The sequence below is a fragment of the Agelaius tricolor genome, unplaced genomic scaffold, assembly GCF_023055355.1.
Source record: "Agelaius tricolor isolate 1412-34295 unplaced genomic scaffold, bAgeTri1.0.p SCAF_4, whole genome shotgun sequence".
NCBI lineage: Eukaryota > Metazoa > Chordata > Aves > Passeriformes > Icteridae > Agelaius > Agelaius tricolor.
Window position 1 is genome coordinate 40,916,583 of NW_027269264.1, and position 24,753 is coordinate 40,941,335.

At 38.1% G+C, this 24,753-nt stretch overlaps 1 protein-coding gene across 12 annotated transcripts in view; it reads right to left on the reverse strand.

Moving 5' to 3' along the window:
• The window catches only part of IL31RA (interleukin 31 receptor A), a 34,347-nt gene that overhangs the window by 4,413 nt on the left and 5,181 nt on the right, over positions 1-24,753 (reverse strand). For all 12 annotated transcript variants that reach the window (XM_071425396.1, XM_071425401.1, XM_071425392.1 and 9 more), the window contains 13 exons: positions 19,657-19,738; positions 18,809-19,105; positions 17,287-17,407; positions 15,650-15,816; positions 14,348-14,499; positions 11,702-11,867; positions 10,966-11,048; positions 10,221-10,437; positions 8,833-9,015; positions 5,999-6,100; positions 4,458-4,604; positions 2,338-2,478; positions 1,062-1,155 (listed from right to left, as the gene is read on the reverse strand). In XM_071425396.1, coding sequence (XP_071281497.1) covers positions 1,062-1,155; positions 2,338-2,478; positions 4,458-4,604; positions 5,999-6,100; positions 8,833-9,015; positions 10,221-10,437; positions 10,966-11,048; positions 11,702-11,867; positions 14,348-14,499; positions 15,650-15,816; positions 17,287-17,407; positions 18,809-19,105; positions 19,657-19,738 — 1,952 coding nt within the window. The remainder of the gene's footprint in view (positions 1-1,061; positions 1,156-2,337; positions 2,479-4,457; positions 4,605-5,998; positions 6,101-8,832; positions 9,016-10,220; positions 10,438-10,965; positions 11,049-11,701; positions 11,868-14,347; positions 14,500-15,649; positions 15,817-17,286; positions 17,408-18,808; positions 19,106-19,656; positions 19,739-24,753) is intronic.

Sequence of the window (24,753 nt, forward strand, 5' to 3'; positions counted from 1 at the left end):
ATGCTCATTCATTTAACCACTCACTGACACTGGGTAGAGAGGCAAGGGAATGAAAACCAGTCCTTAGCTTGACTTTTCTCATGGCAATTTTATCTACACAAGAATATAAACCTTCTACTGCATCTGAAGTATTCTTCAGAAAAAAAAATAGTTTTTGCTATTGTAAAAATTCATTATACTCAACACAGATGACGATGTAAAAGGGATGGAAATTATTTCTTCAGTTGTACTTACTACCTGATGCTTCTCCACTTGACAACAGTATTGGTTCCAGTAGCTTAGAATGCCCCAAAATAGTTCAGATTTTTAACCTTCTCATCAGCCAAACAACACAGTCACTTTTTCTTGTGAAAATATTTTATAACCTTAAAAACACCCTCACAGTCATCTTTGGAATGTTACTGGATCCCCATGCCCAGAGGAAAAAAAAATTAAGTCTATCAGGGGACATCTGTGACAGCAGATGAAAGGATTATGAATCATGTGCAGATACGGATCCATACTCAAGGATCAAGCATCCAAATGTTTCCACAGAATGTAATTTCTAGGTTTTTCCTCATTCCTTTGCAGCTCAAGAGAAGCATCATAAACTAGTAAGAGTCATAGTTATAGGTAAGATAAGCAACAGGGGCTATGTCCTAGTACACTCCTAGCATATTAAAAGTGTCTAGAAAGCTTTATTTCCTGGAATTATTAATTTTTCAGAAACTGACTTTAAGCTTACTCCCCTCACTTAAATGGGGACCATGGAACTGCAAATGGCATGTATGTAGCATTTTACATAAACTGATGTAGGTGATATGTAAATCTGTTTCTCTCATTTATTTTGTTTCAATTTACTAAACTTTCTAAAATTAATACTTCTTTTTGGATTACAGCACATAAACTGTAGTCAAAGTATAACCTGCACACTTACTTATTTGCTAGTTCAATTGCTTGTTTTCTATTTAGACATTGGTTTTGAACACAACAAAGGCCTTTATAAAATAAATAAAAATCCCCATTTTACAGGTAATTTTAAATGGTTGCATTCAGTTTTAGCCAGTAGGAAATATACTCACGTGTGTTTTTTCAAAACGCACGTTATCCAAAGGCCTATCAGACACAAAATGCTTATCTCAACAGGTATAGCAATAAAAAAGATATCTTCTTTATCTTTGGACAAAAACAAAGAAATAAAAACCAAAACACCAATTAGTCCACATTGTTGTTTCTTCAGGTATTCCCTAAGACAGCTAATTTTTAATATCCAAGTCACTTAATTAGCACAATTCTAAAGAGCTCTGTAAAAATAGCCAAAATTATTCAGAATAAATATGTAGGATACCCATTCTATGATGAGGCAAAAGATGAGTATTTGGAATCCAACAAGCCACAGTTACTGAGCCAAAAATCCAGTTATGATGAGACTTTTCAGGATGTTTTAGGAACAAATTTATTGCATTTTAAAATTTCCTTTAATTAACAGAATCAAACAATAATTTAGATTGGAGGGGATATCTGTAGATCACTTCATGCAACTTTAAACCTAGATCAGGCTGCTTATGTCATACCATGCCAACCTTTGGAAGCAACCTAGAATGAAGGCTCTACCACCACTTGATCACCTGTTATTTTACGTTCACCGAAATCTGCTGGTCCATGCCACTTCTACCAGTTACAAAAAGATAAATTGAGTGCAGGAGATAGATTTTAAACTACAAAAAAAATAGGGCTACTCTGGCTGAAACACTACTCAGATTTCTGAGCTAATTTCAGAGTACCAGAGGCATTTAGGAATATACTGAGAACATTCTTCCTGAAGTTGAAATGAGGAAATTTCATTCTGATCTGTTTCATTATACCTTGTCAAATCTGGCTAAAACAAATAGTCAAAGATAGGAAAAGGTATTTCCCTACACACTCACTGGCCACAACCTCTGCATTAATTTTCCAGTTAAGCTTCTATACCAGAACAGGTGAATCACAATGTGTGGTTTTTGTAAATCTCTCAGATAGAAAAGTCTACTTTGTAATGGACTGTTAGGCATCCCATCCCATAGCTGATAGCATACACACTGCTGCTTCCACAAACAACCATAGTACTCCACTGCTTTACTGACAAGGAAATAAAGATTTTTGGGGTTGACTTCTAATTCTGAGAGTTTTTTAGTCTGTGAGATTGTCAGTGAAATTAAGTTAAATTCAACTACCAATTTGCCAGTTCTTCCTTGTTTGGTCCAACACTACTTAAAAAACAAACAGAAGTTAACAAATGCCTAGAAAACAATGTCCTGTATTTCTTATTTCCAAGCCCATTTTTTAAAATAGAAATAAGTAACCTGGATTATTACTTACCCAGTTTTAAAGTCTTGAAGGTTTTTGGCTCTCCAATGGTTCCCCCAGCTTTGTTGCTTGCCATGATCTGAACAGTATATTGTGTATTAGCCTGTAAGGACTTCAGTCTGTATTGTAGAACATCAGAGTTCACTGTTTCATCTTTTTAGGAGATTTATGTAAACACACAAAAGTAGTGTTATATCAGGGAGCTGTACACTTATTTAGCAACTTCTGCAATAACAGATCACAAACTATTTTAAAGGTAACTTGAAATACAAAGCAGCCTTACTAATACTTTAAAAGATGAAACCTAAATTACTGAATATTTAATCAATACTACTTAAAAGTTTGAGGCAAAAGCCTGAACCATTACGTATTTACTTTTAAAAATAAATACAAATATTTTTGCTAATATTAAAGATAGGTGAACTACATTCTCCTGCAGATTATCAATGAAAATTGATAATCTGAAGGAGAACATGGAAAAGAAAATGCTTTGAGAACTTTATTTCCTCAAAATAGTTGGCTCAGAAATTAAGAACTTCAAATAACTTCTGTAGCTTGTGAAATTCAACTATACTTCTACTACATGCAGTTAAGACACTGATCATCCAAAAGAATGTCATCCATCAGCACTGGGATACCACCCCAATAAAGTCAAAGGAAAGTCAAAATCAAAAGGAATTTTTTTCCAAGTTTCAAAATGCTTTTATGAATAGAACACTGTTTCCAGTGCATTCTCCAATATTGAAATTAATGTAATGTGCTTCACCTTTGAATTTTTTTAAGCAGGGCATAAAAAATCCTACTAACAGTACCAAATGCATCTTCATAAAAAATCCTACTAACAGTACCAAATATATCTTCATATAAGAAATTACAGTCACTAAAACATTTCCTGGTGCATAACATCAAAGGCAACTCATTTCCTCAGTCAGTTCTATTGAGAAACACCCAGGAAATAGTTATGCTGCAATATGTCCCAAGTTAAAATAAACTGAGTTTCTCTTAAGTCAAGGGTGGGAAAGTGAAGTTCTAGTGCTGGAAGGCCATTAGTGAAGTCACCTTGGCACACACCCCCACATCCTACTATTATCAAGAACACATGACATCAGAGAAGCCTCAAAGAACATCAGTACAGCATGTTTTGCCATTTAAATTTAACTCCCTTGCGTTGGTATTTACAACTAATTTTCTAAAGAAAATAATCTGAAGTCCTAAAAGGGACACAGCCTGCTTCGCATTACAAGTAATATGGAGAAATACAGCTCTGTAACATGAGGCTCCATGCCTCACAGATGACCCCTGCACAAAGCAGTCAGCATTAAATTACACAGAAACCAACATAATAGGAAAAAATCTCAGAAGTAATTAGCTTTCACATTTAAAAATTACTGGGAATTGTCCTGGCCTGAACTGGATACCCATAAGAAACAAGCATCACAAGATTTGTAAGTCTGAAAACTTTGCAAAAGAGATTGTGTTAGGTGCCTGGTAACAATGACGTCTAAAAAAGGAAGGAAAAAAACCAATTCTGAAGCACTGAATGATCCAACAGCTTTCTTCATAAACTATATAAGAAGAAAAGTTTAGGTCACCCAAACACTTTTCATGAAAGCTTCTGCTGACATTTAAACTAAAGGAATTTTGCACAGATACCATTACACTGCCAGATTGTATGGACACTATTCCTGAGGTAGAGATTAGGAGTATGCTCAAATTTATGCTATCAGCCTCCAGACCAGAAAAGCCACGGCAAGCACAGAAAATCAAACACATCTGAAGAAACTGATCTAAAATGATGTCCATAGAAATTATTCCTTGACAGCTTATTTTACTGTTATTTCCAAATTTGCTTTTAATATAAAACTGACACTAAAAATACTTCAACAGAAAATTTCCACCATACTTTTCCAGAAACTGAAGGCATATCCTTCCAAGGACAATTATGAAACTTATAAATTCACTGAACCCTCATGATCTATGACTTCACATAGAATCTATGATTCTCCGATATATTTCAGCTCCTCTACTCCTGTCAAGACATTTTTCATTGACTTTAAAGGTGCATCAAGATAGAAGAGAGACTGAAAATTTCATAACCCTGTTCAAAGTATTATTGTTTAATGTGTACTTACTCAATTCTTTTCCATCTTCAGGTTTATAAAATATTGTATAGTTAGTGATAAATCCATTTCTTTTAGCCTTTGAAATCTCATTCCACTTTACTGTAACTTCATTTTTCCCCAGAATGCCTGTATCAGCCACAGGTCCTTCTGATGGCTCTACAGAGAAGCATTATGAAATAGCAAAAGTAGTAAAATAGTCAATAGTGTTATCTGCCTCTGTTATTTTACACATATCAGTAACATAAGAGAAAACATACGCATGAGAAAATATGTAAACTTAGTGCTCTGACACAGTCCTTAACTTTTCTCACTCTCTTTAATGTAGAAATTCTTCTGATAAAACTTCCCTTCACCTATCATGGCATTTGCATAGTTTCAGGTGTTATTGTATTCAAATACTTAGATGTCATTAAAAGGCTTTATTGTTACAACATCAGGGAGAGTTCAAGAGAAAAATTATCCTTTGTGCACTCCTGGGGGGGACTCAGGTGCAAGGCCACTGCCTTTGTAGGAGATCTCTGCCTGAGCTGGGATTCAAGTGGCATCTCCTGCATCCCAGCGTCCTCAGCCTTGCCCATCACACTGAACAAAGCCTTTCTGCTTACACAATATCATCTCACACACATTGTTCATAACTTTGTGGAGACTTTTTGAAGAAAGAGTTGTCTGTGATGCAGTTTTAAAACTTCCTTCCCATTCTCTAATAACCTTGAGTGTTGTAACAGCTACCTAAAAACAGGAAAGCACTCAAAACCCAGTTCTGACTGTGCCAGTAATTATCCCTGGAACAAAAAATACTCCATTGCCTCCCCCAGTAATTAATGCTCTTTAGTGGTGCATTGTACTATGTGTGCCTGCACATTTGCATAGACACACACACCAATCAACATTTTTACATGGTATCTTAAAATTACTGGTAAACTACATTCTTATAGCTGGTTGTATAAATCACTGAATTCACAATAAACCTCTACAAATAAAGAAACTTTACCCCTTCCTCTGCAAAACACTTCATCCAAAGTTTCTATCCAATTACAAGCGCCATGTCTTCTTAACATTTTTTATGTGCAAGACTGCAAAAATTTTATTACATTATAAAATCTAACAAAAAGTAGGCTTTTAAAAACAGCTATTTCATTTTTTGAGTAGAATTTCCTCATATATTGACAGACAAATGTAATCAAGCATTAAAATCAAGTATAATTATATATCTAAATGAGCTTTTAAACATTGAAGAGATAGCTAGTTTAAAAAATTCTTTCATGTTTGTAGCTACACTTTTTCCAAATACTTTGTATACAATATGTAAACTTCACAAAAAATTAGTGGGTGCAAGCAGCAATGTACCTGTATCACAAGATGAATACTGTCTTATAGATAAATTTTACTGCTGAACAGAACAGAAATTAGGAACCCTGAAACCTGGGGGTTTTTCCACCACCTTCATATTTTTTTCAAATAACAGTAGTACCACATCACTAAAAGATAATACATCCTGAGAAACAGACTACAAAACACATTTCACAACATGATTACTTTAAAATACCTACTTTTTTCTTCAGCATAGATTTGTGTGTAAGATGGAGCTGCTACATTACTTCCATAAAGAGGATACACCAAGATGTTATAGCATATATATGGTTTAAAGTTTTCTATAAAGGAAAGAAAAGAATATTTAAATACAATCTCTACGTGATATTACTACAATGAAAACAGACTAAATCACAAGGGAATTCTAAATATAGCTTTACTGACTATTTGCTTCTACTCTCTAGCAAGCACAATATGTGATTATTGATTTGAATGCTCATTACTAGCTTTAACATACTTTTTTCATAGCAGTATTTGTAAGAGCACATGGCTTCTGGATCATTTCTCACTAGAAATAGTTTGAATGGGTAATTATACTTCAGCATCATACAACTTCTCTATATGAATCCACTTACTCATCTCTAAACCCTCTATGGTTTCAGAGGAAGTCTCTATTTTCAAATAACCAGTATAAAATTTCACTTGAAGGTAGCATTTGTAATTTCACATATATTGATGTTTACTGCTTTGCAAGAGACAACTTTGTCTCATGCATCAGATTAAAAAGCAGTGGGGCCCCCCAGTCTTAACACTCAGGACCTGAGGGAATGACAACTGTGTCAGGAAGGCTTAGGTTGGATATTAATATAAAAGATTCTTCACCCAGAGGGTGTTTGGGCACTGGAACTGGCTCCCCAGGGAAGTGACCACAGCACCAAGCCTGCTGAAGTTCCAGAAGGGTTTGGACAATGCTCTCAGATATATGGTGTGATTTTTGGGGTCTCCCATGCAAGGCCAAGAGTCAGACTTCAGTGATTCTTCTGGGCCACTTACAACACAGAATATTCTATTCTTATTTCTACACTGATGTTCTAGTCATGCTAACTGCAGATCTTCTGACTAGCCTGACTCAAGGGTACAGTTGTTGCAAGTGAGATCTCTACAGTAGAATTTTATGTTTCAAGACATAGTTCCAGCTTCTGGAAATGAAGTTTTGAACTCTGAACAATCCAGGAGTACCCTGTAATCAACCCAAGTACCCACTACTTACAACAACCCCAAGTAATCAACCAGGTGTCCCCACTACTTACAACAGCTCCCATCAACTCTGAGAGGACATATCTGTAGCTTTACATCCCCTGGCATGAAACCAGTGTAAAGGGATTTCTAGATCATTCCTCTCAAGCTCTGCAGCTTGCTAAGCAAAAATAATGGCTATCAACAAATCCCTGCATGATATCAGCTTTCTGCTGCTCTTTCAGTCTATTACACCTATTGCAATGGCCATTATATATACATTACCCCGGCTGGTTTTAGCTAGGGTAGAGTTAGTTTTCTTCCTAGTGGCGGGCATGGGGCTGCGCTTTGGATTTGTGCTGAACACAGGGCTGACAATACAGAGATGTTTTTGTTATTGCTGAGCAGAGCCAAGGCCTTTTCTGCTTCTCCTGCTGCCATGGGGGTCTGGGAGGGGACTGGGGGTGCCTGGGGGGCTGGGAGGAGACACAGCCAGGACAGGTGACCCCAGCTGAGCAAAGGGATGTTCCAGACCAGGTGGCGTCATGCTCACTATGTAAAGTGGGGGAAGAAGGAAGAAGGGAGGACATTTGGAGTGAGGAGTTTGTCTTCCCAAGTCACTGTTACATGCAATGGGGCCCTGCTGCCCTCGAGATGGCTGAACTCCTGTCTGCCCATGGGAAGCAGTGAACTCTTTGTTTTGCTTTGCTTGTGTGCAGGGCTTTTGTTTTCCCTATTAAACTATCTCCATCTCAACCCATATGAGCTCCTGCTTTTACCCTGTTGATTCTCCCTGATCTCACTGGCAGGGCAGTGAGCGAGCAGCTGCCTGGGCTTGGCTGTTTGCTGGGGTTGAACCACAAGAGTCAAATCACTGAGGTGATGACAGATTTGATGGGTATGTACTAGACTGAACTCACAGATGTTAGTGCTGTCCAGCTAGTGATAAGCAGGCTCCTGCACTTGCCACGGGGGTCGTTTGCCCAACCTGGTATTAGAGTCTAGTTAGATTTTGCTTTTGCTGCTTGCTATAGTGCTGCACTACTTAACACATTACTGATTTGTGACTGAGAACATTTTGATAACAGCCATGGGGATGTGCCAGGGCAGTGCTGCTGTTTCTGTGCTGATGTAGTGGACAGGCTGGAACTCCAGTGTGAACTTGAGCTGAAGTGTGATGTGTGATGGCATCCACAAGAGAGCCTGCAGCCTGTGGAGGACTCCACACTGGAGCAGGTGGATGCCTGAAGGAGAATGTGACCTCACAGGGGAGCCATACTGGAGCAGTCTGGAGGTAACTTCAGCCAGTGGGAAGGACCCATGTCAGAAAAGTTCAGTAAGGACGTCTGCCATAGGTGGGAACCTATACTGGAGTAGGGAATTTAAAGATTCCTCTGCAACCTGTGGCGAAGATCATGGTGAAGCAGGCTGTCCCCCTGCAGCCTATGGAGGACTATGATGTTCTCTCTCTAAAACACATGAAAGAGCATGAGCTTTTCCCATATTCAATTTTTTTTTTTAACTCGAGATTTCTCTGATAGAAGAGTCGCATCAGTTGCAGGCCTGCTACTGGCATAAGATCAAGCCACAGAACTGCTTTAACATAAATTCTGTAGCCTAATCTTATATGAGAGCAAGCACTACCTTGGATGTTGCATGAAAATTTGTAAGACTAAAAAATGCTATTACATTAGCAGCAGAGATTTCAGTAAAGCATGTAATAATACTGTTATGTTTAAAAACAGTCTGAGGAAAGCTGACTGAGTTCATCCTTTCCAATCTACCTGTAAGTACATGTACATCTGTACAATGTTACAGCTGTAACTGATAAACATACTTTTGTTATTTTTCCACTTTGTAGAATTTGATACATATTGCCATGATCTACCAAAAGGGTCCATCTCCAATTCCTCATACCACTCAACCACATATTTGGTTGTTTCTGGTTCAGAGGTTATCCACTGCACCACCACTTCTTCATTTGTTGTAGAGGTCACCACTTTTTCAATCATCTGAGAGGCTAAAAATTTAACAGAAAATATCAGCAACTGTCTTCAGAAAAGCTTGAAAAAGATATACAGAATTCAAGAACAAGTCTCTCTTTCAGAATCCAAATTTTGCAGCGTGTAAAACTTTATAAACCAAATTACTACCAATTTTGCAGGTAGCTTATAAGTAACTTTGATTGAGATGACAAAGGCAATGGAACAGGAAAACAAGTCAGCAAGGTCAAGAATGACACTGAAGCAAATGTGAATTCTGCATCAGCCTGCAGAATAGAGGTAGTGAGAGTCTAAGTGAAAATCCAACTTGGCAAAGCAGAGGCAAAAAAGACCTGATGAAGCAGAGAAGAAAAAGAGATGCATCTGGTGGGGGGAAAGCACATCACAGCGTGGAAAAATCAGAAAAACCTTTGTGGTGGGATGCAAAAGTGGATAGGGAGTTAGTCAGCAACCTCTAGGACAAAATTACATTAAATCTACCTATCCAGTTTTCTGATTAGAAACAGAATTTGATTGACTGAGTTCCAGGGGGACACTTGCACTTACATCATGAACAACTCTTGTTAGAAGTGATTCATGTGTGTCAAATACAACCTGTCTGTCAGGTCATGGCTGGCAGCAGAATGTTGCAACACAAGGCTCAAAGCAGTATCAGAATTAAACATAGGAGCCAAAGATCTAGCAACTCTTGTGCTAGATCAGGCCAGATTCCTAAGCCTGGCAGTGGGTGGGATGGGTACTCTGGGAGTGCATATGAAATGAGAATGAACACAAGGCTTCTCTCCCTGCTTCCACTAACACAGCTTAGAGACTTCTATTTATCATATCTTCGAATGATTGTTGAACACTCTGCAATAGTGCCCTGTGGTAATCAATCTTCTGAGCTAACAAAGGGATCCAAAAGAATTGGGTAGCATTTCATAAATTTATTTGGGAGGTGCAAGGTGAGGAAAAAACCTAAACCAACCAAAAAAACCCTAAGAAAGTAGTACAAGAGAAATTCAATAAGACATCACAAAGTATTCATATCTTAACAACTGTATCTCAAAACAAAACCCCCAACAATAATTGTCTGTAACAGAAATATGATACATGACAGCAAAATACAAGATACATATGTCAGAAGCCCTTAGCATAATTTTGCTTCACTGTATCAGAACTTAAGATGTAATGAAAATCACTTTTTCATTAATGAGAAAAATATGACATTGAAAAATCTTACATTTTTCATCAGAGGATGGAATCCTCAAAATAGCTTCAGGAGACTCTCCAGCAGAGTTATAAGCAGTGACAGATATTATATGTGCCTCTTCATTTAAAAGTAAGGTCATTTTCTGTTCAGTAGAATTGTTTGTCCTTTTATGTGCAGCCTTGTTTTCTGGAAAATACTGTATTTTGTAGCCTAGAATTCTCCCAGAAGGCGGAAAGCTTTTTAATGGCTATTAAAAAAATGCACAGTAGTAAGTGTTTCGCAGTGTTATCTGCACAAGCAAAAATATATGCTGTATTAAAGATTAAATTACAAAACTATTATACTGTATTTAGAAAAGCAAGGTATTTTCTTAAGGCCCATCTTCAGGACAGACAGCCACAACAATTTCCTTGATGGATTTCAAAAGTCAAATGCTGAGATTTGAAATATGAAGAGCCTTTGGACACTTTACTAGAAGATTAAAGTGAATTTAAACACAGCTTCGGTAAACTGGATTATTTAAATGCAGCTTAAGACTTTCAATGAGATTTTCCAGTGATCTGAACACAATTAAATGCTCCCTTTCCACACAGATTACAAAACTCCATTCATCTACCATTCAGTAAACAAAAGCCTTTTCAATTCTAATTTAGTTCAGTGAGCTTTTTTTTTTCTGATAACATGAAATGCCTCTGGCAGTTATATGTCCTACTTAAACACAACATCAGCTACAGGATATCAATATGATTACCAATTCACAAAAAAATGTATGTACCTTCCACATAAGATGTACAGATCTATTTCTAGATGAGCGTGAAGACTCAATTACTCTCCACAAATCCACTTTTCCTGAAGGAGCTGTTTAAAGACAAAAAAAAATCCACTCACAATTTGTTGCTATATTAAAAAGATTGTTTAATATGGTGAAAACAATCAAAAGGTTTCTCTAATATGGTTAAAAAACTCAAAAGGTGTCAAACATAGAGTCTAAGAGAAACTTACTAAAAGTAAGTTTTATCTTTTGTAGTACAATGCCTTTTTTCCCCTAATTAGGTACTTCTTTTTTCTATAAGTTTCCTGCTGCTTGCTTTTATTTGTTCAGTTCTAGAGTCTCCCAGAAGAGACTTTCTAGTCTTGTTTTAAAACTGGAATTTTGATTTCTCTATTTATGATTTATTTCATTGAACACACATGCTGCACTACTTTTCTGCTATCTTACTTTGCTTTGTTAAATCTTCATGTACACTCTTAATTTTCCCTCTCTTCAGTGTCTACTCATCTGTTTTCTTCCTTAGTCCTATGTTGTTTGAATCACTTTTCAAATCTCCTCCAATACTTGCTGTTGTCGTTCAGTTTTCCTCTTCTATCTTTAAACAAAATAAACATGTTCTGTTTAAGCAACAGGATTCTAAATTCAATAGAGGATAATAGGCTGTAACACAGTTTTTCCCTACTAAATCCTAATGCCTCCAAGTATAATAGAAGAAAACTTCCACAGGTAGGCAGCTTACCATTTTCTTCTGTGCTTCCGCTTTTCTCTCCACTCCATCCACTCCAAAATGCTGACTCATTATTGACACACCGAATGGCAACAGAATAGTCTGTGGAGTCCCACAGACCTGTGAGATTACATGATCCTATATTCTTCTTAGAATTCAGTGAGACATTGACAAATTCCTGGAAATAGGAACAAGAACAAAAATTATTTGATATAAAATTTAGTGCAGATATATGACTTATTTTCTTAAGGAAACACAGAAGATGCAGTTTTTGTGTATACCACCTCACTTCTCTGAAACTCAAAATTCCTTGTTTTAAACTTCATTTTTCTGTGTAGCACCTTTGTTCCTCCTGTAAAACTCCAGGGTTTGAAAAACTTGATCCCAAACCTGTGGCTTGAACAGGGTGCAGCTCACATGTGATTCTAGAGCAGCTGTGCACACAAGCTGCTGGAGGAATGCAGTTCCCACCGGTGGGAAGCAAGTGGTTATTGCTAAAGCCATTACTGCAATTATGTCCCGCAGCAGCATCCTGGGGGAAGCAGTGATTCCCCCAGTGATTCCTCACAGTTTGAGTCAGCTCGGTACTTGTCTCCTGTCTTGTTCATCTTTTCTGAGTTACAAGGCCTTCTAGCTGTTAGCCATAAAACAGTGCAGCTGTGGGCTACCCCAAACATTATCAGCACAGGATTAAAAAGAAAAGTTAATGAAAGGACAAAAAATTCTGGTACCAAGAGGTAAAAAATAAGATGAAGCCTGTTAGTGGTGAAGGAAGATGGGAGTGTAAGAAATAAATTATGTGTTATCTTTTCAGAAAAGTAATGACAATGCGAGTCATTTCTTTGTCTTGAAAGGAACCTCACTCACTTCAACACCCTCAACAGAGCTAAAACACAGTGAAGAAATTCTTGGCTTCCATCAGTTGAACCTTCTAATCAAAAATTAATCAGTCTATAACAATGCAGACTGTACTATAGAAACTACAAGAAACGCAGATACTCACTCATATGAACACCATAATGAGAAGTGCCTAATGTAACTGAAGATTTTAGTCTGTTCTGATCTCAAGAAACTCACTGTCAAAAAATATCTGCCTCTACAAGAGTGAATTCAGGGGTCTCCAAACCATGTAGGTGATAGATTCTGCAACAAATCTAAAATTAAAAAGCCTCCAAAATTATTATCAACCTCTGGCAGAACTGACATAGAATTGGAGACATGATGTACTAGCTTTTAGTTACTTGCCAAAAGGCTGTTAATGATATTGCATTAAAATCAGAAACTTGGAAATTTAGTATATGCAAGAACAAAAACAAGTCACATGTTTTTCACTCAGTAAAAACAGTTCACACCAAACTGTTTAGACTGGTTTGGTCAGATAACTTTAAAGGCCAAGAAGATATTTGTCATTTGTGCAAACATTTTTAGTTAGGTTTTTTGGGGGGGTGGTTTTGGGTTGGGTTTTTTTTTGCATATATGTGCTGACAAAGAAGCAGCTCCTATGTCTTTTCTAATCATGGATAGCTCCTGTTTCTTCTGAAATGTCTGTGTGAAAATGCAGGTGTGAGCTGAGGAAGCAAATGATAGGCTGTATTTGATACCAAAAAAACCAGACAGGTGATTTCTAATGCGCGTGCTGAAAACTAGACAAAATACACAATAAAGCTGTAGCCCTCCAAGGACTATGAGGTCCTTTCCAAATGTTGAAAACATAAGGACCTCATAGAATGTGTCACAAGGATGCCAGTGCATTGGTTCCAAAGAGATAAACATCTCAAATAGGTCTTAAACAATCGTTAGTTCCATTCCTAATACCCCAACTGGACCTGAGCCATCCTGCGCATCCAATCATCCTGAATCCTGAAGAACTAGTATGTTATATTTACAGTAATGATGCTTGAAAATGTGAGGATGCTAGTAAGAAACATCTTTAATATTATAAATGTTTTTAAAGCTCCGATGACTACTTTGATGAATTTTTCTCTCCCACAATTATACATGTGGTACATAAAATAGTAAGATCAAGGCAGACATCTCAGTTCAATGAACTTAAAAACCAATCCAAGAAACTTGGCCAGTTCTTTAATTTGGAAGAAGAAACAGTAAAACAACAAATACAATCCCTTCCATATTGAAGACCATAGGAATAGATAATCTGAATTATGCAAATACTGGGGGTTTTACAACCATTCCATTTAAGTGTCAGAAAGAAAAGAACTTCCCTTATTTTTCATCTTGCAAAATTTGTATTTTGTATTTGTATTTAACATCATTCCATATTAACCAGATTCAAATGCTGCAGTTTTAAGTGAGTGCTGTTTTCAACACCAGAATGCAAGGGAAAAACAAAATATTGTTACTGACTGCATGTGTAATCCCTTCGTGTAGGGTCATCCCTCATCCTTCCACAGTGTAATACTGAAAAGCACAATATGTATCAAAACAGATAATGACCAAAAGAAAAAGGACAATTAACCCTAGAAAACCAAACCATGTTCTTAAGATCATGCACCTCTGGTAATATTCCAGTAAAATAACAAGGTTATTATCATTATTTCAAACTATTTATTTGTTGCCTCTTTTCAACTTAAATTCTTATAATATTAAGAAGTTAGTCACAAAGAAACTGCCATGCAAAAGAAAAATGACGTAACTTACGGTAAAGTTTGAATACAAGTTTCTGTATTGAACCTGGCAAATAATATGTTTTAAAGGGATAATCTTCTCAGGCATTTTCCAGGTTACTGCAAGTGACTGCTTTATACCAGGGATTTTTTTAACTGAAATTATTTCAGGAGGGGCAAATTTCTCTAGAATGAAGAAACAAGATCATTAATAGAGGAAAATGCTTCTATAAAACTTCAGAATTTCTCTATCTGTTTGTGTTCCAAGAAGTTAAATCCTTATCCCAGTAACACACATGCTATTAGAGTATTCATGTGATGGTTTATTTTACAGACATAGTTCTACATATGGGAAATTATCTGTAAGAGAAATTGCACATTAACTGATTTAATTACATGGAATTTTGAACAACCTGGTCTAGTGGAAGGTGTCCCTGCCCACCCAAGCCTTTCTATGATTCTATGATTCTATTCACAAACCTGCTCTCAAATAGATGTGCGGACATCTTTCATTTGTATCAGCACTGAAAAATATTACCCAGAGACAACAGCAGAGAAAACAAATGAAGCAGAGCTGGGATGCCAAAGACAAGACTGAACTGCAGATGAGGAAAGAGTTCAGCTGGAAATTATCTGAGGGGCAGAGAAGTGTAAAGGAGACAATGGAAAAGAATGGACTAGCAATAGGAAAAGACATGTCTGGCATAGAGAGTGTAGAAAGTAATGAAGAGTCACAGTAGATCTGAACACAGAATAAAGGATGTGATTGATGATGAGTGCTGCAGCAAAAAGTATTCCATTATAAGGGTTACTGCTTAACTCCACCACCAAAATGAACAGAGGAGAAGCACAGGACAGAGGGAGAAGAGGTAGACAAAATATTATTATTGCTCCTGTGTGCAATTATTACGGCACATAGAACAGATGGGTTATTTTTAACAGAAAGTGGAATTGCAGAGCATATGATGGGTGGCCCTTGAAAAATTATAATACCACTACCCATTGCAGCCAGGTGTTGCACTGATACTTGGTACCACTCAGAAATATTAAAGTAGAGTCCAAGTACCAATTAGTTTGACAACAAGTTTTAATATATGGCCTTTACTTCTCAATAATTAAAAATTAGTAATTTATAATGGATATATCAGACATTAGCCTAAAGAAATATTGTTGCAGTTAGATGTTGCCTAGCATGGAAACAACACTCTGTCATTTCTCACCACCTCACAATAAGATCAAGAAACTGCTGTAAATTACTGCTGTAACACCAACCAATTGGAAGAATTTTACATGGAAAAGTCATAAATTAAATCCTTATTGATTCTTTTTTAATTACCTATTTTTTGCAAAGGTATAGGGACACACTCTGTTAAGGATGCACCCAAAACATTTTTAGCTTCCACTTGAAAACAAAAATCATTACTATAATCATTGTCAGGATAAAAAAATGAACACGACTCTGTTATAGTCAGGCAGGATCTAACTAAATCTGGAGAAGACATCCTAAAAAAGAAAAAAATAAAAGCAGTTAGAAACTAAAGGATTTTCTTAGAATAATTCAAACAAATTGTTAGGCTATTATTAATATATCTTTGAGAATGCAAGACTTTTTTACCAGTGAACATTTTTAGATTACATGTTTGTGCAAACGAATACCCTTAGCTAATTTCCCTGTCCCCTTGTACCAGTGCTTTTGTAGTCACATGCTAGGGTGACTACTCAGCTAGGGAGACACTGGATTAAAACTTATGTTTACATTTGGCTGGAAACAGTTCTGCAATCCAATTCACTTTGTGGTTAATAAGAAGTCTGTGCTTATACAGGAAGGAATAATACTGAAATGTGCTTTCAATGGCTGTTTTAACTTCTGGCTTCACAAAAGCAGCTAAGTTATAAAAGATAGAAACACCAGAAGTAGTAAGAAAGTTCCACATTAAAAAGATGGAAGCTTAAAATGTCAAAGCTAAAATGGAGATAAAACTAAAAAGGTTTTGCTAATCTACCATTTAAATTACAAAGATGGTATACACTAGTACAATATGAAAAAGTACCCTCCAGAGTCTGAATTCATTGCCATTCTCAAGAATAACTTTAGGCATTTTAGAAATCTCTTCATGAAACAATATTACCTGGAGTCTTGGTTAGGCAGAAAAAGAGAGCATCATCAGAAGCAGCACTATAAAGGACAGACTGACAAGTGCATCTGGGACAAATCTGTACTATCACCTTCAAAATCCTACCTGAGATCTGCCTTGGAACAACACTGATTTCACCATTTTCACAGTCACTTGTGAAAAAGCAAGCTCCTAACCAACATTTAAAATCTAACTGAAATTGAAAGAACCAAGTATCTGGGCTTCTACACTGGAGAGCATGAGACCACATAATTTGTATTTGTAAATAGAAATCCCCAAGCAATCCAAAAGGACAACTCTGGATTTTTTGACCGAAACCTTATGACTCCAAGGGTCACTAGAATAAATCCTACTGGAGTTAAGCAGAATACTGCAGTAAAGCAGTGGCTTAATGAATTTTGATGGGAATTTTTTAAAGCAGATGAGGAATCAATATTTTTTATGGCCCCAAAATTAGGTTAGTTCATTACATAGAAAGTTTCTGGGAAACTCTCCCATAAAATGCCTCCATTCACCATGGTCACTCAACTTTCAATCTTATTAGTAATGTTACTTCAAAGAAGAATTGAATATCAGCTCTGAATATAAATATTTCTCTACTGAATATTGGTTGAGAATGCTTATTTCATTTATACAGCACACTACAAGAAGGAATCAGACTGCAAGTATTTTCAACAATTACCAACCCCGAATTAATCAATTAAAATTACTGACAAATGCCAAGACTCCAATCTCCATGATGATTTCAAGTTTTCATTAAACAGAAGTCAGGGAGAGACAGGAAGAGAACTGGTTGCCACACCCCAGCAACCCAGTGCCCAGTATATCTAGTACTTACAGTTTTCGGTAAAGAGTATAGTTCGTTGTAAGACTTGTTTCTCTTCCTGCATTCCAGGTACAGGTAAGGTTAACATCATAGAAATAAATGCAGGAAATATTTTCTGGCATGTCTGGACGAACTACAGTGACAAAGGTTAAAAAAAGTCCAGTAAAATAAGTAACTTTATGCACACCTGATTCTGTTGGTCAAAAAGCAATTATGGCAAACATCATTCAGTGTCTTCATAGCGCTTCATTTTATCATCCTTCACTGCCCTCAGAACTCCTCACAATACAAAAATCAAAACCATTCTTTCTTACCCTGAGGAGACAGCAAGATTTTTCTCCAACTATTTCTCAGAAATACTTTACTAAGTGCACCTAAAGGCAGTAATTCTAACTATCATATATCAAACCACTGCATACACTGTCTTGAACACCAAGTGTACGCACTCTCCCCTCTGCAACACATGTGTAGTTTGAGGTGAGTCCAGAAAGTAAGAGGAATACAAAAAAACAGCAAAAGCACAAAAAAAAAAAAAAAGGACATTCTCTAACAGACAGAACTCCTTTTGGTTCTCTCCCAGAATATCTAATTTTTTACCCTAGGAAAAACCCAAATCTGAGAAACATGCACAGCCTAAAGAGTGGAGAAGACAAGTTCCTGGGAAACAGATCTGTGTGACCCCGAAGAGATCACTAATTCTGGGCTCTCTTTATCTTATAAGCAAGATAGCACAAAGGAAACAACCTTCTGCAATCTCTATAGTCTGAAGTCATCCATAAAAATGTAACACTCTAAAAGACTTTCTTGTTACAGCTCAATTTCTTTACTGCTAGAAGAAATTGGAGTAGAAGAAAACTGTGTCCAGTGAAATCAACGGGTTGACAAAGCCCTCTTTTCAAAACAGTATTTTTCTGTCCCATCTAATGGAAATGTCAAAAGATCTTTTATCAACAAGTTTACAGCACATTAAGCTTCGCAGATATGCAAGACCTTTTGCTGGATATTTTTCTACAGATGTTTTGCTTTTATTGCTTCTTTATTAGAATGGGACCCTCCAGGCATATGTTATACTCTGGACTTAATCTGTTCAATAAATTAGAAAATTTGTATACATATTTTAATGTTCTGCATAAGAGAGCGGATTATAACTTCTTTAGAAGAGAGGATAGAGAGGAAATCCTCTCTGGGGAAAATTGAAGTTGGCTAGGCTAGAAAGAAGATATAACCAAAGGAACAGACCCACTACCTTTGGAACTCAACAGAAAACTTCAGCTAGGCAAAATTCAGGGTCAGAAAGGTTACAGACCTGTGTCAGTAAGGAATGCTGGTAATTTTATGCTTTATTTTAAAAAAAAAAAGTATGTGTGCATGAATATATATGTGTGTATATATATATATATATATATATATATATATATACACTTGAATACACGTGTTTTAAAATAACACAATCAAAAGTAGCTGTTTTAGAAGTAAAATTATTATACTAAGTTGTTAAAAAGAGTTAAGATTATTTTTTCTGCCTTTTACTTACAGCCAGATTTAACTTCTGTGTGAACCAAAGGTATTTCCTTGTCCGAGTACTTCATTAAACATTCCACATAAGCTGTGCTGTAAGTGAAATTATGGATGGTTATATTAGATACAGTCTTATTCACAATGTTATAGTTTTCTGGAGCAATCAATTTATCATTCAATTTCCAAATGATGTGGCTTGCATTTCTTGGCGGCATGTAGTTCTTTCTAAGAACACAGGATAGTTTCAGGGAGGATCCTCTTTCAATTTCAGAAGATGAAGGAAAAATGTCAGCATCTCTGATGGAGTTTTCATCTAAAAACAAAATCAAAGACATCACATAGCCATACTCCCCTTAAAAGACTAGTGGAAAAATAGTAAGTTGTTTTGTTGCCTACAGATAATTAAATTAATTTTTTTCATATAGAATTCAAATAAAATGCCCAGTTAGTCATTCAAATCAGACAGTCCTGTTTGAAAATGCAGTTCACATGAATTACTGTATTACGGTAGGTTAAATAGGTTTTACATTAGAGTGATGTTTCAACAACTTCACAGAAATAATGAGGAAGTTTCCATTCAGATACTTTTTTAATAGCCCTAAATGAAGAAAAGAAAGTCTTGGACTTCAAGCCTGTTTTTATAAAACATTCCTATCTGTAAAAGCTATGCATGCAATTTACATGCATAGCTTGTAAATTTTATCATTATACTTGCAATATCCAAAAATACATTAAACTATTAAGACTAACATTTACAACTAAGCTGCAATATATTTCAGAACTCTTCAAAATTTCATTTGGAGAATGTTATATTTTGGAAAAAATTCTTATGGCAAGAGAGGTGCTAATAATCCAGAAACATACCTGCTACAGAGCTGCAGAGCAGGACAAACATCCAAATCAAATTGCTGAACATGTCCTTCTCAGTTAGTATGGGCAGAAAACGCTGTCATAAAATAAAAAATTTAAATGATTTTTTTTATTTTTAAAAGTAAAGTGAAGATGCCCTTTTAAAACTTTGTTAGCATTTGTGTCAGAGTTAATAATGTTATTCAGCTTTTCTCACTTGTATTCAAGTGAAGTATTGTTTTGTCTAAGTGTTGCTTTCCTGAACAATGGAGAAATTTGATGCAGTTTTACTAAGACAAGTTGCACACATTTACGATAAAAAATAGAAAGATAAGCAACCTAAAACACGGCTGAGGGCAATCCAATCCACACAAGTGTTTAACCTTCCAAAGATCATGCAAGTAACTGGTAAGAAATGTATTCACTTGACATTCAGCCTGCCTAGTTCTTTTCTAAGCAGATTTATCCAGCAAATTCTTTTGAAAATGAAGGCTGCTACAGGAGAAGGAATGATCTGCCTATCTTGTTCATCACCACCTAGTAAAGAAATTGTTCAGGAAGTGGACATCAGTCCAGGTCACCTTTCACCCAAAAGAGGATGAATTCATACTGGCTTTTTCCCAGTTTTGCCCTGGCAGCAGACCTGAGTGTACACTGCAAAGACAAAGGAAGGCACCTCTCTTTGCCTTTCTTTTTGAAGAAAAGAACTACTGAACTACTGTGCAGCCAAAAAACTCAGACTCCAGGTTAAGAAGGAAGAAAGCAAAGTAGTAGACTGATTTCTTCTGAAAGGACAGATGAATCTAGGGTTCCGTACCAAAAAAAAATTACAAAAATCAAACACTCTCCTTGCCTTGAGTGGTGCTATCAGCACTTACAGAATCACAGAATATTTGTTTGGAAGGGACACCTACAGACCATCTGATTCAAACTTACAAAGGGCCTCCCACAGCCAGTTCGCCAGGACTGTGTCCAGACAGCTTCTGAAGATCTCCTTTAATGGAGAGTCCACAAATTCCCTGGGTAACCTGCTCCACTGCTCATTCCTCTCATAGCAAAAATAGTATTTCCTGATGCTCAGAAGGAACCTCCTGTGTTTGAGGTTGTGTCCACTGCCTCTGGTCCTATCACTGGGAGGATTCTGGCTCTTTGGTACTGCTGAGACTCCTCTGAGCTTTCTCCTCCCCAGGCTGAATAGTTCCAGCTTCCATATGGCAGATGCTCCAGTACATTAACCATCACTGAGGCCGTTCCCTGAATTCTCTCTGGTATGTCCATGTCTCTCTTGCCATCAGGAGTCCAGAACCGGGACTAAATACTCCAAGTGTGGGCTCAGCAGTGCTGAACAGAGGGACAGGATCACCTCATTGATCTGCTGGCTGCAGTCCTAACACAGCCCAGGAAACCAGCATTCTTTGTCACAAGGGCACATTGCTGGCTCATGCTCTACTGGGTGTGGGGGACCACCAGAGCATTTTCTGCAAAGCTGGCTGGTGGAGAGAGACCTGGCCAGGCTCCTGTGCTGCTGTCCGGAGGTGTACCTCCCCAGATGAAGGATTTGGCACTTCTCCTTATTGAAGTTCCTGCCAGCCCATTTCTCCAGCTTGCCAAGGTCTCTGCGGACAGCAGCTCAGCCCTCTGGCTTATTACTCACCTCTTCCAGTTTTGTGTTATCAGCAAACTCACTGAAGGCGGGCTCGGCCAGCATTCTAATCCAGAACATGCTGAACAGGACTGGATCCAGTATTGCCCACTGGGGTAAATCACCAGTGACTGGCCCCCGGATTGACTTCACCACTGATCACCACCTTCTGGGTCCATCTATTAAGCCAGTTTTCAATTCACTTCACTGCTCACCCAGTCTACGCTTCATCAACTTGTCTGTAAGAACCTATCTGTAGAGTGGCCCAACTCCACCATGAATGGCCACCCACACTACTCCTTTGGCTAGTAAGTAGAAGATCTGCCTGTAGAAAACAGAGGTGTCAGATCCCCTTAACCACACAAGGGCCTAGAGCCCAGTATTCCTATTTCCTGGACAAGTAGCTCTAGTTACCATGCTCATAAGCAACAGGTGGTCATTAGTATTTTGCAGCTAGTTGGGGTCCATGTTTCACATTAGGTTTTCAGATTTGTCTGGAATTTCAGCTCTCCATCAAACCTGTGTCTCAGGAAGGCTCCAGGTGGGAGGCAAGTACTATCTCCCTAGAACAGGCACATCAGTAGCTTTCAGTCCCAACAAAGTATCTCCTCCTCCCACAGGTTCAGATAATGCCACAAAGCAGGTGTGCACCAGGTCACTGGACAGAGATCTAAGTGGGATATAGGCAGTAGGGGTTATGCCCTATGCTATGGTTCTTTCCACAAAAACTTCTTGGATTTGCTAAAAACTTAAACTTTACAGTAATCTAAATTAGAAAAACATGGTAAAAAACAATGCATTAAGCTCAGTTTCTGTCAGAAATCAACTTAAATATTATTTTAAGTTTGTCTTGGGAAGCACTTTATAAACTTTAGGGCTATGACAGTAAAAAACAGGAGGAAAAAAAAAGAAAAGCACATGTGGGATACAAAGAAAAATGCGGAGGAGTTTGTCCAGTGACATATTCCTAAAATACAGCAGTAGCAAGATGTGTACCAACAAGAAATGAAGCCAGTCCATAAAGTGGTCCATTATCATTTATTCCCCATAATAAGAGATAAAGCTTCTGCTGATATCCTACATGCAGATATCCTATTTTTGAGGGGATATGAGACAGAAGAGGCTGCATTTCAGACAAAATAGTCCAGTTCTTTCCAAGAATTAAGCAAACACATTTTTTATCAGATTCCTTTAACTAGCTCCAGCAATTCCATTCTTTCTTAGAAAGGAGATGGAATTCAGAAGCATTGGCAAATCATAAAAACATTTTTGAATAATGCTTCAGCTGAAAATACCACATGACATATCCCATCACAGTGGAGCACAGAACTGCACGAACAGGCATGACCAAGCTGGCTGCAATGCCAAGTTAGAAGCCTTTGAAAAATTTTAGTATCCCATGCACACCAGAAAGCTTAAATAGTTGAAGATTCCCTCCAGACTCGGTGCTCCTCATCCTGTATTCATTCTGTACCTTTTCCCCCTCTTCTAGTTCTTCTCTAGTACTCAGCCATACAATAAGTCACTTCCACTCGCCAAAACAGCAGAAGGCTAAGAAAAAAAAGTATTTGTACTACATTAGCAAATGTAAGGCATCCGAGTTGGTGAAACAGAGGAGATAACTGGGGAGAGAGACATCCATGACTTTTCCCAGATGTGAGCTAGTTATTTGGTTCAGTCCTCCTGCTTCTACTTTGTCCAGTATGAATTAGCAGCTCTTTATTTGGCATGGCAGCTGGTAGTTACTGCTTGCCAGAAACCAAGGTAGTGACTTGGCAGGTTACAATGCTGCTCAAATCTTACACACCTGTCAGGACACTGATAAATGATATGTGACAAAATAGCTCTTTGGCTGTTTACTGAAGAGGTTGTATATGTGATCAAAGTGATCAAAGAACGTGCCTAAGTAAAAATTACACCCTATGTGCATAAGTGTTTCACTTAAAGATGCCTATAAAAACTGTCATCTTCAAGTGATTAAAAAATTGATTCATCAAAGCAAGACTGTATTTCCCCATATTCTATTTAAGACCAATTGCCCTTCTTCCCCATTTCAGGACGTGAAACCTTTTTCCACTCAGATCCTATTCCAGGATTGCTTTTAACTACATGCCTCTGGTATACAGTGTAGATGTTATACCAAGAATAAAGAACATCTATAAATGTAAAGACAGCATGTCATGGAGTCATTGAATCACAGAATGTTAAGGGTTGGAAGGGATCTTAAAGACCATCTAATCCTAACCCTCCCTGCCATTTCAGGGACACCTCCCACTAGACCATGTTGCGCAAGGCCTTATCCAACCTGGCCTCAAACACTTCTAGGAATGGGGCATCCACAACTTCCCTGAGCAACTTGTTCCAGTATTTCACCACCCTCACAGTAAAGATTTTCTTCCTAGCACCTAATCTAATTTCTCTCCTTTCAGGTGTGTATTTTGCCCTGGCACTCCGGTTCCTGTCAGAGAATCCCTCCCCAGCTTCCCTGTAGGCCCCCTCAGGTACTGCAAGGTGTCTGTGAGGTCCCCACACAACCCTCTCTTCCCCAGGCTGAACAGCCCCAGCTTGCTCAGCCCATCCTCATAGCAGGGGTGCTCCAGCCCTCTCACCAACCTCCTGGCCCTCCTCTGGACTTGTTTTAACAACTCCTTGTCATCGTGCTGGGAACACCAGAGCTGGATGCAGTGCTCCAGGTGGGGTCTCAGCCGAGCAGAGCAGAGGGGTAGAACCCTTCTCTCAATCTGCTGGCCGATGCTGCTTTGGATGCAGCCCAGGATTCCCTTGGCTCTCTGGGCTGGGAGCACTCACTGATGGCTCATGGTGAGTTTTTCATCAGCAACCACCCCCAAGTCCCTCCCCACAGGGCTGCTCTCAAGACCTTGCACTTGGCCTTGCTGAACTCCCTGAGGTCTGCATGGTCCCACCTCTCAAGCCTGTCCAGGTCCCTGTGGATGCCATCCCTTCCCTCCCCTGTGTCGAGTGCCCCACCCAGCTCAGTGTCAGCAGCAAACTTGCTGAGACTGCCCTGGACCCCACTGTCCACATCCCTGACAAAGGTGTGGGACAGTACCAGCCCCAGGACCCACTCCTGAGGGACACCACTTCTCACTGGTCTCCATGTGGACAAGGAGCTATTGACCACAACTCTTTGTGTGTGGCCATCCAGCCAATTTTTTACCCACTGAGTGGTCCATCCATCAAATGTCTCCAACATAGAGACAAGGATGGCAAGTGGGACTGTCAAATTCTTTGCTTAAATTCAGGTAGACGATGGGAGTTGTTCTGCCCTTGTCCACCAAAGCTGCAGCACTCCATCATAGAAGGCCATCAAATTTGCCAGGCATGGTTTGCCCTTAGTAAAGCCATATTTGTTGCCCCCAAACACCTGCTTGTTTTCCATGTGCCTTAGCACAGTTTCCAGAAGAATCTGCTCCATGATCTTTCCTAGCACAGAGGAAAGGTGCTCTGTA